General features: G+C 45.0%; 1 protein-coding gene and 1 long non-coding RNA gene across 5 annotated transcripts in view; one reads left to right on the forward strand and one right to left on the reverse strand.

Annotated features, from left to right (window-relative positions):
* Positions 1-4193, forward strand: part of CDHR3 (cadherin related family member 3) — a 43431-nt gene extending 39238 nt beyond the window's left edge. For 2 of the 4 annotated variants that reach the window (XM_075741591.1, XM_075741634.1), the window contains one exon: positions 441-4088. In XM_075741591.1, the coding sequence (XP_075597706.1) occupies positions 441-757 (317 nt within the window). In that variant the 3' untranslated portion in view covers positions 758-4088. Of the gene's footprint in view, positions 1-440 lie in introns of all 4 variants that reach the window. The other 2 variants (XR_012833279.1, XR_012833278.1) reach the window with 2 other exon arrangements.
* LOC142599879 (uncharacterized) overlaps positions 1-8409 on the reverse strand; it is a 33323-nt gene extending 24914 nt beyond the window's left edge. The window contains exons 1-2 of the long non-coding RNA XR_012833284.1: positions 7783-8409; positions 955-1182 (exon numbers count right to left, since the gene is read on the reverse strand). This is a non-coding gene — a long non-coding RNA (uncharacterized LOC142599879). The remainder of the gene's footprint in view (positions 1-954; positions 1183-7782) is intronic.
* Positions 8410-15660: the final 7251 nt, after the last annotated feature.

Below are 15660 nucleotides of genomic sequence, written 5' to 3' on the forward strand. Positions count from 1 at the left end.
GACGTATGCAATGGTCTTTCCCAGCATGACCAAAGGCAAAAATCTTGGGAGAATTAGTCCTAACAACTAAGGACTATGTATGCTCATGTTAATCCATGGTAGCTGAAATTTGGATGGAGGTATACCTCTATCCTTCTCATCTATAGGATGAGAAGAATCTTCTGGAATAAGAATATTTTTAATATTCCTATTCCCCAAACTGCAGAAGCCAGTTTTTATACTGATAGAATAGCATCTCCCTTGAGCAGCCACCAAGATGCTCAGGTCCCCATGCTGGCTTGTGGAAAAGAGGCTTTCTCTCTTGGGGCTACCTCCACAACTCAGCTGATTTTCCAGGTGCTTCATGTTTCCTATTTCAGCTCCATCCTGAGGAGAACTATCATGTCTTAATCTGCTAAGGCAGGGATGATTTTAATTGGCTATCTTTTCTCCCTTGCAAGTCACTGGAAAAATGTATGAATTCAATACACGGTCAGGGGCCCGGAGATGGAAGAAGAGCAGCGAGACCCTTCAGCCGGTGCCAGCCATGCAGGTAACATCAAGTACCACAGACAATGGTGACCAAGGGACAGAGCGAGCAGAGGCACCAAGCAGAAAAGAGCTTTCAGAGAAGAGGAAAGAGCCAACAGCAGAGACAAAACAAGCCATCCAGCCCTTGGCAGGGCAATTAGAAACACCAGGGCTGAGATTACAAAAGCAGAAAGAGGCGTCTGAGGACAGGGGGTTATCCTCATCAGCCCCCCAAGGCAGATACTGACCTCCTCTCCCATTAAGCCAGCCTTAAAGCAGGGTGCACCAGACTCCAAGGCACCACCCAAACCACTACTGCTCTGAACAGCCAAAGAATGAACAGATGCTGACAGATGTGATTTTCTCAGTATATTCCAGCTGCAAAACATAAGGTGGCCACTGCTGTGTAAACTGAACCCAAAGGCAGGATGAAGCTGGACTTACTTTTGGCAGGTGCAGGTAAGAGTGGGAGAGAAGGGGAGGACATGAAAGGGGGAGAAGAGGAAACAAAAGCAGAGTCACGGACAGATGCACTGCCCTCGGGCTGTAGCTGCTGGCAGTTTCCTCCTGGAAGAGCTCTGCACCCGCGGCCACGTCCTCTGACTGCCTTCAGGGAGGGCAGCGTACACACAGATATGCTTTCTCATCAGTGAATGGGGTCTCCTGTCCCTGCTGAGCAGCAGAATGGGTGAAAAACACATCAGGGTTGAAAAGTGCTGGTAACAGCTAAAAATATTTTCTTTTCATTCAGTATTTTATTTCAGCCCTTCCACACCCTCCCATCTTGCTGTAGAAGAGATCATGGCTTGAAAGTAGTTTTGCAGTGGAGAAAACCCACAGCTTGTTATGATATCTCAGGCTGTCATGTCAACGATTTCAGCTTATTTATCTTTTGTAACACTAGCAGCATTCAGTATCTTCACCTCTGGTATTTCCTCTGGCATGTTTAATGTTTTACAAAATCAAGTGGAACACACTCAAAAGAATAATGACAGTAAACACATGGGGTGAAATAATCTTTTCTGAGTGTGGGCATGTATAATGTAAGTGCTGTCTGAGAACCTGATACAAAACCAGCAAATCCTACAAGATTTCAGAAAGTTATTTTAATCTGAAGGAAATTAATTATAAATGATGCCTTAATGCTCAATGTCTTGGCTTCTTTCTTTCCTGATTACAAAAAGGTTTTTTTGGTGACAAGGGGCTGGTATCAGGGGCAAAAGAAAATACTTGGTTTACATTCAGTGGGGACAGTTAATTATTGTATCCAAGCTGGGACACCCATTGTTTTTTGTCGTACAATGGAGGGCCTGGATGGGGAGGCCCAGGGTAATTTCGCTGAGGATCCTACGCTTTACAAAACCACCCGTCAGGGTGCTGCAGCTCTTTGCTGTGCCGCAAAGGAGCGGTTTGGCTCAGGAACAACTTCCCTTACAAACACCAAATGTCTTCATTGAAATGCCATTTCATTGCGCAATCAGAAACCCAGCATGTCATGAACACCACAATGACAGAGATAGGAAAGAGTGATTTATACTCTCTGAGTGTGTTATCGGGTTACCCTCTCTGCAGTGGTTGTTATAGCAGTGTTTGACCCTCCAGCACCAAGAGACCTAGCTACACATTCAGAGCTCCAACCCACCGTTGTTTGCATTCATTCGCTGTGAATATGATATATTAGATTTCTATGCAGGGGTGTTTCCAGTGACATAGAGAAGTTCTGTGGTAACTGGTAGTACTGCTCAGATCTTTCTGTCACTCTGACACCAAGCTACCCACAGGCATGCCTGGCCCCTACAAATGTTAAATCTTCGTTACCTGGAGAAGTTAACTGCATTGTTTTCATGACAGGAAGACACACAAGCTTTTGTATTTATTTTCCCAGGCATTTCTCTAGGGCTGCTGCTCTGCTTCCTCAATTCCTCTCATGCTACTTTTGTGATTAGGAGATAATTACCTTTTTTTTTCAAGGGGAGGCAGAGACAGGCTATAGTTTCAGCCAGGAAACCTGGAAAGAGATGGATGAAAACTCATCTTTCTCTACTACTGTTTCTGCTGCTGAACTGTACAAGCTCCTTTCCTTCGTTCTCAGGAGAAAAAACCCCAGCAGCAGTGTAACACAGTATCACAGCATGCTCTGAGCATCCATGTATGCAAACACATTGTCATGACCAACACTGCTGGTACCGTAGTCTCCCACAGCTGGAAAACAGCTGGATGAAAAGCAACTACCCTCATAGTGATGTTCACATACTGTAACCTCGGAACAACTGACAGCTCTACAAAGAGGCACCATGGGTCTAAGAGCTGCCAGATCTAAGAGCTAATGCTGTGCAGGATGCCCAGGCAGTTGAGGTGAGTTTACCTGATGCATTCAGCCTTTTGGGGGGCAGGTTCAGACAAGATTAGCTGTCTTACGAGTCCCGTGTAACTTGCTGTGTGGGGAAAGAAGTGTGCTGACCCTACAGCACAGCTATCTGCTTTCTCACTCGCACTCTTGGTTCAATATGGGCAATGCTGATCTCCAGCTCCAACTAATTCTTCACCCTGGTCTTCACTGTAAGACCTTATTTTGGCCATGCACAAAACAACTTTCCTTGCTCAGGATCTACAAATACAAAATCAAGTAATAACAAGGCTTTATCAGAGCATCAGCTTTATGCAAAAGTAGCACAATTTTCCCAACAGCTTCCCCTAGTATTACTGACTTTCCTCCTTGTGAAGGGATCAAGGATGAGCTCGGGTCTTGCATGAAGCATAGCAGTTCATTTCTTTGGCCTGTCTTTGGTAGAGCAAAAGCAGAGAAGGCAGAATTGGCTGACCCAGATGTACATTTATTGCATATTATAGGAAGCAATATATGAAAAGATACTTTGAATATATTTATAGGAGACATACATTGTTTCATATAATGGTGTATGATACTTAGGCTGTGCAACACAGCTTTACATGCGAGAAACCTCATCTAATTGTTAAACCGTCTTTTGTGCTTTTTTCATTCAGAAGTGTCTTTGAGAACAGAGATTGAGTGTTGAAAACTGCCACTAGATGGACTGAGAGCAATGATTAAGTGCAGGATCTAGACAATAAAAGCATTTAATTATTGGAACAATTAGCTAAGACTGCAAGGCCTTTCCATCATTTGAAGACTTCAGAAGTCAAGAATGGCTGCTGTGTGCTGTAGAGGGTCAGACTAGATGATGGGAACAGTCTCTCCAGTCTTCAACAGCTCTGTTAGGCTCTGTGCATACAGTTACAAGGTGTGAACTTTGGTGCCATTTATTTTAGTGATGACACCGATAAGCTGAGACTAGAAGAGGAAGAAAGGCGCCTGGTGGTTCAAGCAGAGTGGCTGGGGGCAACAGTTCCTGACCTCCAGCGGCCTGTTACATGGTACCCATTAATTTTATCCAAAGTCTACAAAAATCAGCGCGAGTTCTGCCACAGCTTTTGATTGCTGAGTGTCCACCTATTACACATCTCTGAAGTGCTTTGAGACCTTTGGATTAACATTGCTCTGAAAGTTTCAAAATGATAACGAAAGAGCACAGGTCACATTTTCTGACTGGGTCTAGTTCCCTCAGTAGTTTTTGTGTAATGGTATTACTGGGGTTTTGGTGCTTTTCTCCAAAGTGAATGTATTTCTAATGCATAAATGCTCTGCTTTCACATTGACATAAATAGCACCTGCAATAAACATCAGAAGTCTCAGCTTCTGGCCACGTAACATCATTTTTGTCAAGGAATTTAAAAGTGCTGATACTGTATTTGTTCGTGGTCTCCAAGAGACCTACACAGGAGAAGAGTTTCAGCTGCAGAGATGGAGACTGCTCACTAGGAGCAGGAGATGGGGCTTGGACCCCCTCAGACAAGGGTGTCAGACAAAGGGAACAATCTTCCTCCTCCTGAGCAAAGACTCCAGCTGCTAGGTTATTTTATGAGACCCAGATTGCAACACCATCATGGAAATAACATTTTAACAGCAAGCAGCCACAACTGCGTATTGCACATGCCCCAGTTTATCTGCGATCCCCAGCCACAAGAGGCCCTTTGCAAGGCTCCAGCTGAAAGGCTGGATGCAGGCTCAGCGCCCACTGGGTGTCACCTGCACATGCCTCGTCTGAGCTAGTCGCTGCAAGCTCCCCATGCAGTCACTGGGGAGAAAGAGACACTTTAGGGGTGACTTATTGCAAAGCAGACAGCTGTCTAGAATAGATTAGATGAACTGTGCCCTAAAAGCAACTCTTTCTGGCTCACCAGATCAGATATCAATGCCTACACACCACACACACAAAGGTGGATCAGCTGAGTCTTGGCCCAGGTTGTTCAGGTGAGGGCAGGTCTGTGCTGCAGCACCAGTGCCCGAGGAAGCAGAAAATCAGCAGGAAGCTGAGCGGGGACATCAGCCTGGCTCTGCTGCTGCCTGCTCAGATCCCAGGAGGAGATGGGGCAGCACCTATGCTTTGTTAGTGCTCTGAGGTCTGCAGGCTGCTTTCTAGGACCTGCCTTTGGGGACATTCTGCATCTGGAAGCATGTTATAAGATGTGCCTCAAAACAACCACATAGAAAAGCATGGGCCTGGCCAGGAGATTGAATATGACAAATAAAAGCTTCAGCGAATTTCTGCAGCAAGCTCCATATTATTGAGTGAAAGACACACTTGAAAACAAAACAGATGAATAGATCTTACTCTGAATGTTATTCAAGGATGCCACCACTCTGCAGTTCTCAGATACCAAACTCCAGCTGTCACAGGTCAATAGACCCCCCGGATTTGATTTTGAGGGAAGGTTCTTGCTTAACTTCCAGGGCTTGAAAGAAAGCAGTTGGTGAATGACAGAGGCGAGGCAAGGCTTGATCCAGCCATACAGTTGCATCTGATATTCAATTCCTTCCTGCAGATACTAGCTGAGGCCATGCAGACAGGAGCAGCAGCATCGTGTTTGCATGGGACCTGCCTGGATTAGCCCCATCGAGCCCAGTACAGCCTGCCTGGGTGTCTGCGCCTGTGACTGCCGACTGTTTCCGGCGGGGCTGAACGTATCCCAGTGCAAATGAACCCCAGGGAGGATTTGCGGGCTGGTGCCCGTCCATGTGGCGGGCATGCGAGATGCCAGATCTGCACACTTGGCAGAGCTCTGGGCATGACATCTGACAAGGGGCAGGAGGGCTGCCAGGACAACGCACACACGCCTGGTCACGCAGGCCCCAGGGAAAGGAGAAGCATCAGCATCCCCTTTGCTGGCCTGGTCCCAGGTTGCTCTAGCCATCTCTCCTCTCTGGTAATTACTAAAAGCAATAGCAAAGAAGGGATCCCTGCCATCTGCTCAGCGGCTAGCCTGCTGAAGACTCACCAGGGCCTCCGGGCACTGCTGACAAAGGAGGAGGCAGGCGATGCACTGCCTTTTAGGCAGGGAAACTGAGGCACGGGCTTCCCCTATGGAAGCACGACTGCGGCACGTCTGAACGCCTCAGGCTGAGCCTTGCTCCCGCCAGCTCGCATGGCTGCCGGCAGAGCCGTGCTGGCACAGGACCCCCGGAGCTCGGGGCTCCCACCGCCCCCCCCGGCCGCTGCCCCAGGGCCGTCCCGGGAGCGGGGCCCGGCGCTGCCGCAGCTTTAGCGGAGCAACACTGACCCCCAGTGGCCCGGCCGGCGGGAGAAGCGGGCAACGGGGCCGAGAGACCCGGGTTTCTCCCGGGTGCGAAATCGTGCACTCTACCCCGACCCACCCGGCGGGGGCTGCAGCGCGGCGCGGCCCCAGGACCCCCAGCCCAGGGGCAGGAGAAGGGACGGGGCCGGCGTGGGCCGGGGCGCGGGAGGGAGGGTAAAGGGGGGGTGTGTGTGTGTGTGTGTGTGTAAGCCAGGTAGACACTGTAACACTGTAGACATATCCAGAAAGAAATGATGCCATTATAAGATTAATTTTATTGTGGAGCACATCGGGTCACTTCTGAAACCATCAAGTGCCCTATTTTCTGTTCTCTTGGAGCTTTTCCCTTCACCAGACTTAATTGAATGCTTTCCTCACTGCTTATGTAAGAGACAGGATGGAACCTCCTGTACTTCATTGACTACTCTTCTACATCCGTGCAGACTGGGTGCAACTAGCAGGCAGGGAAGGGGGCTCTGGCGTTTCTCTACATGGCTATGGACAGCAAAGTGATAAGGAATCATATCCAATCCATTTTCACATTGAACTTCTTGAACGCTCATCCCTGTATATCTAGCCTGACCATGTCTTCCCATTTCATGCAAGCAGTATTACCACACTGCTATCTGTGGAGGAGGCTGAGATTTTCCCCTTTAACTGCACCCAGGGCTAACTAGCTAATGTACTTGCTCTGGAGCAGCCTTACAGACCTTAGAGCATGCAGCCTGTGGCAAAAGCATCTGCAAGATCAGACACCTCCAAAATTCCAGGGGGGAAAAAAAAAAAAGGCAGTTCAGAAAAGCAACAACATTCAAAGATCAAAATGGACACCAGCTTCTGCCACTGACCAGAAGGTATTTTCTATTTCCCACACCAAGAGACAGCAGTATTTACTTGCTACCAGAGATTAAAAGGCAAGGACTAAAATCCAGACATGCAACCTCACCTATTAGGATGCTACCCAGCTCTGAAGGTGTCTGAAGACGCTGGACACATTGGTCTGTCAACCACTGCCCCAAAAGCCTCCCCATGTGCCTGAGCATGCACTTCTGAGCCTGCCCAGAGTCCTCACAACGTCCAACCACAGTATATAAACCTCAGTGATATATCAACCTCAGTGAGGAATTTCCCCAACTACTTTTCCTGATGCCAGGAGGTGTTTTGAGGTCCTACCACCACCCCACCAGCTCTGGAGGTGGTGGACGAGAGGGAAGGGGGAAGTGAGCAGAGCGTTGCTCTAACACTCCCTGGCTCTCTGCTCTGGGTGGACAGTCTCTGTGGGACAGCTGACAAGGTAACCTGCTTTACTGTACCCCCTCAGGGCCAGAAAAGCTTTAGCTGGTACCTTATACCCTTTCGTCCCTTCTCTCCATCTCTGCTGTGCTTGGCATGAGGGAGCCAGCTCAGATGATCAATGAAGAACTAAAGTGACAGATGTTCCAGGCCAATATTTCAGTGCTGTTCTGACAAGTCTGTCAGGACAAAGGTGAATGCTCCCAGAGATTTCCTCATGTACAGCCAGGGCCGAATCAGTACTGCATTCTTACATGCTCCTGAAGAGACCCTGCCCCATCACTGAACTGGAAGCTTTTTCCTTGAGTTAAAAGAGCATGAACTTACCCACTTGGCAAAATAAAGCAGCAGCCAGCCCCAGGGTGCCTCCAGCCAGAACTTAACTGTAATCACTCTGCAGGCTCTTCTCGCATGCAAGATGTGCTGTCATTTTGGCTTTGCTAGCTGTAGGTCATGACTTGTGGTTGCAACAGGATGGTACCCCAAGGGATTAATACTGAAGAGACTGATCCTTCACGGTCCTGCCTGTTTTGGGGCACCAGCTCTGACACATGGCAGGTAAAATTCTGTCACTCCAGACTGAAGGCCTGTTGCACTTGCTGTAGATCCATACAAGTAACAGCACAGCACATTGGAGAATAGGTTCATGGTTCTTGAAGAAGAAAACAGATCTTCCAAGTTTCCAGCAGTCCTGCTCTATTTCCAGCAAAGTTGAAAGCTCTGAAGTGCCTATATTGGCCATGTGTAAAAACCAGCCAATCAGTGAAGTTCAAAATTAAATTAATTCCTTCATTAAGAGCTTTCAGGGCCTCAGGACAAGATGGGAATATGGGTCCTTTGCCTTCTTTAGCGATGCATTTCTCAAATTTATTTCTTGGTCTAGCTTCATCCTAGAGATGCTCTTCATGGAGCTGAGTGCAAACCTCACAGCCTCCTGTGCCTGCCAGTCCTTTCTCATTACTTTTGATGCACAGTCTCTGTGGAAACTAAAGCTAAAAATAATCACCCTCATCTCCTCTACTGGCACATACTGTTTTCTTCTGTAACTGCTTAATCTACCTGCAGTCGTGATCTTCTGGGAAGTCACCCTACCAGTACCACGCCATTTCTGCATGAGTCCTCTCCAGGGGTACTTCTGGTGCTGTTCCTGGGGTCATTGCTTGTACGCTGTCATGAAGATGCCTCGTATGCCACAGTCACTACTGGGAACCTCTGATAACCCTGAGTTCAGCTCTGAGCTTTTCCATCTTGAAAGACTGTATCTCTGTTTTTCTGCCTTGGACCCATCATTAGCAGATTGCATCCTTCTCTCTCCTCTTCTGCTTCTGATCAGAGATCTCTTCTTTGGTGGCCAGCTCAACAAACCAAATGAAACATTCAGTTAATTTGCAGGCTGTTTCCAAGGTGTAAACATGACTTGTTCCAGGAGCACTAGAAGCGTACCATGTCAGTAAAGAGCCCAAAGACCACACTGGCCCCTTTGATCGGGGGAAGGCTCCAGTGGCACAGTGTTCCACGAATCCAACGTGTAAGAATAGCGCAATTTCAGTCTGAAGGCATTGTAGCCTCCTTTTGCTGTGTTCAGACTAGGAAATTGCATGGTTTTTCATTAGCTAGCCAATGTGTGTCCTTTGTAGTTCACCCCGTCTTTTGTTTCTTTACTAGACACCAAGCTTTATGTCACTTCAGGCAGTGACCTCAGCAAGCCACTAATGCCACCCAAATGATACTGATATAGCTGAAGATGTGAGCAATATAATAGGGTCAACAAAAAAATATATCCCAACATCTTCCAGGTTACAGGCACCTCTCCAAGAAAAGGAGGTGTGTCATTTCAGCTCATAGGACCAGAGGTGATATAGAACAAGTGTTCTCTAGTTATTGTAGAGCTTATGAAGTGAAACTTGAGGATACAATTCCTGTATTATAGTGACTGTTGTAGAAGCAGCTAAAACATTTTGTGCTGATAGAGCCAGAGTAAGAGCAGAAAATAACTGCTTTGATCTGAAAACTGTGTTTTAAAAGAAAATACTAGGAAGCTTGAAAAGGAGTACAGTCTAATGTCTCAAAAAAGTAACAATGAAATACAGTACTTTCAATTCAGAAAAAGGGAAAGAAAAGCTGCAGAAGCAGAAAACATCAGAATCCAGTAGAAGGATTAACACACAGTGCAGCCATTTGCCCTAGAGCAAAGGAGAGCTCCAAGGGAACCTGATCATATTAAATGTAAAGCTAAAATTAGATGCTTGCAAAAGCAGATCAGGATGCAAAAATTAAAAATAGCTGCTATATCTTCAGAAAGTGACGGGGAATTAGATTTGAAGTCACCAGAGGAAGATGATTTAGGGGATGATATGTATAAATGGGAAAAGAAAAAGCTGGGAACAGCAGCATGTATAATAACTGATAGATTACCATCCCAAGGCAGGGTGTGCAGCAGGTAAAACTGCTGCTGCTTTACATGAAGTGACCCAGGGGATTTGGGACAGGATAGCTGCTGATCTTGGGCCACAGAAAGCAAGCACAGCCATGGACTAGAGTATGGTCCTTTTAGAGACTACTTCAAACTTTGAATTGAGTTGAAATTAAATGGGCAAATTGATTAGAGCTTGTGCTGACATCAGCTTTTACTCAGACAGAGTAAAGGAATAGTGTACAGCCTCCTTGTTGACTGCATTAAGTCCAATTTCTGAGCAGATACTTAAGAAGAAAATGTAGCTGGCAGCACTAACTTTAAGCCAGAAGCCAAGAAGAGACAGAGCACATTTTACGAATAAATGAGGAATTGCTCAAATATTGGCATGATGTAATAGCAAGTACACACTGCCCGTTGCTGATGGGGCACAGGTACCTGCAGCCCTCCTGGCAGCAACAGCAATCAATGGGATTCCTTGAACAGGGGATGGATTATGAGAACTGGCTGCCCAAATACACCCCCCCTATTTGCAATGAGTGCTGGTGAGCATCTGTAGGAGGGCAGTGCTAGTACAGGCACACCTGGATTCACTTGACATGCCAGAAGAAAAGGAAATTCCACATTTGAGTCAGGCTCTAAAACACAACTCTGGATAGCTGTTGCTAACATAGACTTGATCATAACCTTGAAAGAAACTGCCTCATTTGCTAGTATTTAAGAGGGGGGGATGTGCTCCTACTCTGTAGCATTCTTTTGAGTAATTTTATTATTCAGGTTAATACTTAAAGGCAACTAAGCAGCAAAAACTGGCCTCTGACTTTGTGACAACAACTTTGCTTCAGGCTATACAGCAAATCTGCTAGGAACAAACATGTCCTAAATACTACCACAAGAATAAAAGTAGATGATCCAGAATATCTGATGTGCAGTCACGACTTGTTCAAGAGTCAGACATTTGCGGAAGCACCGAGAATTATCTTTAGACAGCTCCCCAAGAGTTTGCAGCAGGGCAGGCAGCCAAACCAGCATGGTGCAGCACAGCATGGCCAAGGTCCTCAGCTTTATGGTCTGCTTGGTTCTAGGGGAGAGGGGAAAAGAAAAAGTCTGCAGCTACTCTGTGTCCTCGAGCAGGTGATGAACCCAGTCCTACAGCTCTTCGTATCAAGACAACACCCATCCTCTTTCTTGCCTTCAGTGAGAGCTACACACCTACACCTTCCACTGCTAGCAATAGGTGTGCAGAGCCAGAGCCCTGGCGAATTTGCTGCACATCACAGAACACTGCTCAGCTCCAGTACAATATAAGCTACTAATACTGCTGGCCTGTCAGCTGGCATATCGGTGTCCTGGCTCCAGCCTGCATTTGAGATGAATTTGCTCACTGGGGCGATAGCAGCCACAGTGATACAGACCCCAGAGTGACTCCATTCACCACTGTCTGCACTGGTCCCTGGAGATCTGACATTCTCAGATCTCTTTTGGGTTTGAGTTCTACAGCTTTTCCTGCAGGTTGGCAGCAAAGTTCTCAGCCACAACAGACACCATGCTAGCTCCCTTGCCAGGGACTCCTCCCAGGAGTTAACACACACAGTAAGTACATTTCTCAGCAGTTACACAGGTCTGGTGCTCAGATCACTAGCTATAGCATCCTACACCACAAATTACTTGGTTCCTTAAACACCTCCTAGGGCTGATGGATTCTGTTCTCCACCATGGAGTTCGCTATTGCTATCCTATACTGACCCTCAGCTTCATTCTCCTTCACTGCCACCATCCAGCCTTTCTTCCTGCCGTGGTTTCTGATCACAATTCTTCTCTCTAGTATTACATCATGCATCATACTTCATTTCACTCACTAGAGCTGCATAACTATAGCCTGCTACCAGAAGAATTCATGCAGCATGAGAGGATTTTCATGAGCTTGCTCTGCTCATAGCTGCAAGAGACATTGCTGCCAGCTGAGGACACCTTACCTGTAGAGACCTGGCAGATTTCCAGACCCTTTGTTCCCTCAATAGAGAGGGATCAAGCGCACTGCATCTCCTGATAGCAACGGTGATTCTTGTGCAGTCAAGATAAAGCTGGTAAATCAGTCAAAGAGCCTTTTTGTTTTCTCCCCTCTCATGAGTAAATAAGACACTGAGTATTCTGGCACAGCCAGCAGGAACATGATGTCAATTCAAAGGCAAGGGCTGCTCAGCCCTTTGTGGGTGCCCAGGGTAAATGAGAGCAGCTGCTTGTTCCTGCTGCACAATGCTTTCCACTTCATCTCGGCTGCAGGACTCTGGCAGACATCAAAGCCAGCAGTATTCTGCACTAGTCCCTCCCCCTTGCGAAGGAACACAAGTCATCCTAATGAGCCAGAAGGGGATGTGGTTTTTTTTTTTTTTTTTCCCTTTTTAAAGTCTCACTTGCTGTGGACTACGTGCCACACTCACCTTAGCCTGCAGAGCCAGGAGGCTGTTAACATTTAGCTGTTTAGAACACACGTGTGCAACCTGAATTTCTACAAAACATAAGCACATATCTGTTGATCTATATTTTACCAGCTATAGTCCTGCCTGCCATATTTGGTCTCCCTGTCTTCTGAAGGAAAGCACTCTGGGGATGGGACACACTTATGTCATCTACAAAACACATAAGAGAAGTTTCAGCCTTATGGAAAACAGAAATGGTGGGGGGTTTTTTTGAGTGTATATGAAATTTGAGTTTTTGTTGAAGCAATCCAACTTCATTTCAGTTGTTGGCTAGGCCTTAACCATCAGTGAGGCATGTACTGATCTAATCCATTCCTGCTCCCATGTGTGCAAAAGTACACACAATTGGCATTTGATAACTAAGCCATCACAATAACAAGGCTATTTCTGACAAAGTCAGTTTGTTGTAGAACTGGAGCTTCAGTTGGTAGATAAACACATACTAAATAAACAAGAACAGTTTTGTTAAAAATATTCTTGAAGGTTAATTAAAAGTGTTTTATCCACATCACGTGTAACCTTAAATCCCAAAGAATTGAGAGATTGAAAAGCTTACTTAATCTATAGCAGCAGGGTTTTTTCTTAGGCAACATGAAAATTCATAGAAGTTTCAGATTTTGGGATAAAATACATATTTAAAATATAAGTATGCACAATGATGCAAACAGGGAGACTCTGGCTAAAAGACAAAAAAAGCAGGGGACAAAGGCAAGCAATGGCCCATCAGGTGTTAGAAAAAATACTATCAAAGAAGGGACCAACAAAACCCCCCTTGGTTCCACCTCTTGCTCAAAGCAGTACTAACTGATCAGGTGACAAATACTAATTTGCTTCTGGTCTAGCTTTGAAGTTTAAAATACAGTAATAGAATTACCAAAACATCTGAATATTGGTGTTCATGGTAACCTTGTACCAGTGACCCTACCATAGCTCACCATCATGAAATAGCACAGAGCTTCTCAGGTGTCTATAATTCTGCTAGGAAGAAAGCAACAGAGAAGGTCCAGTAGTTTTGACTTGCCAAAAAAAAATCTTATGTGCAGAAACAAAGTAATTTCTTTCCTGAACTCTTCACTGTCCCTCTTCCCAACTATTCATAGTGATTTAAATCTAACATTACAAAACAAGCTATATGTGACAACTGTCAGTTCAGGGCAGCATTAGGTAATAAGTGAGCTCACTTCAAGGAGGAATGAGGATTTAAGGTTTTAAGTTAGTATTTAGAACATGGAACTGATGCAAGCAAAGAGTTCAGAAAGGACACAAAAGTCATTGTCAGCAGGGGTTTGAGAGAGGCAGAACAGCTAGCACAAGAGCACTTCAAAAATAACATCTCCTTATATTTATAATCAACTACCTGGCTCAAGTACTTTAACTCTCAATAAAAGCTTTGTATCCTATGTTAGGTAACACCAAAGCACTGTCATTGCTATATACACAGCCTTTCCACAGGAGTCACACTATGTTTACAAGTCAGTGCAATTCTGCTGGGTAGGGCCTTGTAGCAGAGATGAACAAAAAGATCACACCCATCTTAAATCTCATGCCCTAGTCTTCTCTTGATGAGAATTGCCTCTTGGGTTGCAGAAGGCCCAGGACACAGATGGAAGGTCCTGAGAAGGCTATTAAATGATTGCATGCCATACTTTTGATGCAAGAGTTAGAACTGAGTACTGCTTTTCTCTCAAGAGACCTTTGTCGGATGGGATAATACCCCGTACTCAAGTGACCATTGAGAAAAGGCAAGCCTGTTTTCTTATGGCAGTAACACAGCTAGTGCAGTTAACCAGAAAAAAGCAGCTCATTGCTTTTAAAGCCCTTATCTGGGAACAGCAAAGAAACAGAAAAGTATACTTTTAGAAAAGGACACCTGAACACTGCACTTCTTACCTCTTCCAAAAGGAAATTCAAATGACATTTTGGACAGTTAAGTAGTACACCACCACATGCCTGCAGGCTGACAGAAGTAAGCACTGGGCAACACCAGGCAGCTTTAGTCTGCAGGAGTGATAGATAGTCCTCTCTACAAAAAACCTCAAGGCATCAGTGTAAAAAAAACTTCTGTAGCACAGATAACTCATTCAGCTAACAAGGTCAGCAATAGCTAAAGCCATGTCCCAGAAGCTACAAAGCTAATGCATTGCTGTTACAGCAGTAAGGACTCAAAGCACATTCTTTTAGCAACAGTAATTTTATTATGCTCTTTGGACTGGAAGTTCACTATCAGAAAGTCAGTAGCGCTGGCACACTGAACAATTCAGATTTCTGTTATATATACACACTATTATTTAAACTGATTAGGATGAAAATGGACATAAAAACTCCGAAAGACTGCTTATTAGATTTGTCAAACCAAACATTTTCTGAGCAACTCCAAGAACCAGATATCTTAATAAAGAGGTCCACATGAAAAGAACCAAATATTGCTCCCAATGAACAAGCTGAACATCAATGAAGACTTAGTCATATTCAGACATCTTCAGTTACATCCTTTCATACACAAGCATTGTTCATGCCCCTCAAAAAGAATTCATAGAAGCCCAGACAACAGCAGCTAGAATATATCAGCTTTGATTTCTACAGTATTTTTAAGAGTTTCAGGCCATACTTTATTTTTTTTTTTTTAAGAGTGTTTCAGTAATCATACACATATAAACTCTCTCATCTTTGTTAAATGATTTTACAGTGAAAGTATAATCTATCTTCTTGTTCAGAGATTTTCCCAAACCATTAAATAGTAACAACATATTAACCACTGAAGTAACATCCTTCCAGACAGGCCTGTCAGCAGATTTGATACAGTAATCTGAATGGAATATCTGGAAACCAACATGTGACAGCTGCAAATCTGACAGAGCTACGAGTTTTACTCAGATGGCTTTTGCAAGGTATCAGTGATGTGATAAGAAGCCGCTGAACTGCATTTTCACATGCCCTAGTTGCATTTGCATTTCCTTTTTCAGCCAAGGCTGATGGGAACTAAAGAAGTTGCAGTAACAACCCAAATGCAGTTGCTTCTCACCCATTCCCCCTATGAGGTTAATTTAAGAACCTAAGAGGGTCAACATCCAGATAACCTCAACACTTTGCTCTTCAAAAAGTAATAAAAAGCTGCACAGCTTCAAAAAGCATAATGTATTTCAAGATAATTAAACCCTTCAATTAGCATATCCAAGACCTTATGTCAAACCATAGTACAAAACAGAAGTTTGTATGAAGTATTATCAGTTATTATTGAAATAAATCCTAATGGCTCCATGCTCTTGGCAGTGCGGTGTAAAAGTGGAAGCACTTCAAAGTATCACCTTGTTT

Source organism: Balearica regulorum, chromosome 1 (genome assembly GCF_011004875.1).
Source record: "Balearica regulorum gibbericeps isolate bBalReg1 chromosome 1, bBalReg1.pri, whole genome shotgun sequence".
In the NCBI taxonomy this organism is placed as follows: Eukaryota; Metazoa; Chordata; class Aves; order Gruiformes; family Gruidae; genus Balearica; species Balearica regulorum.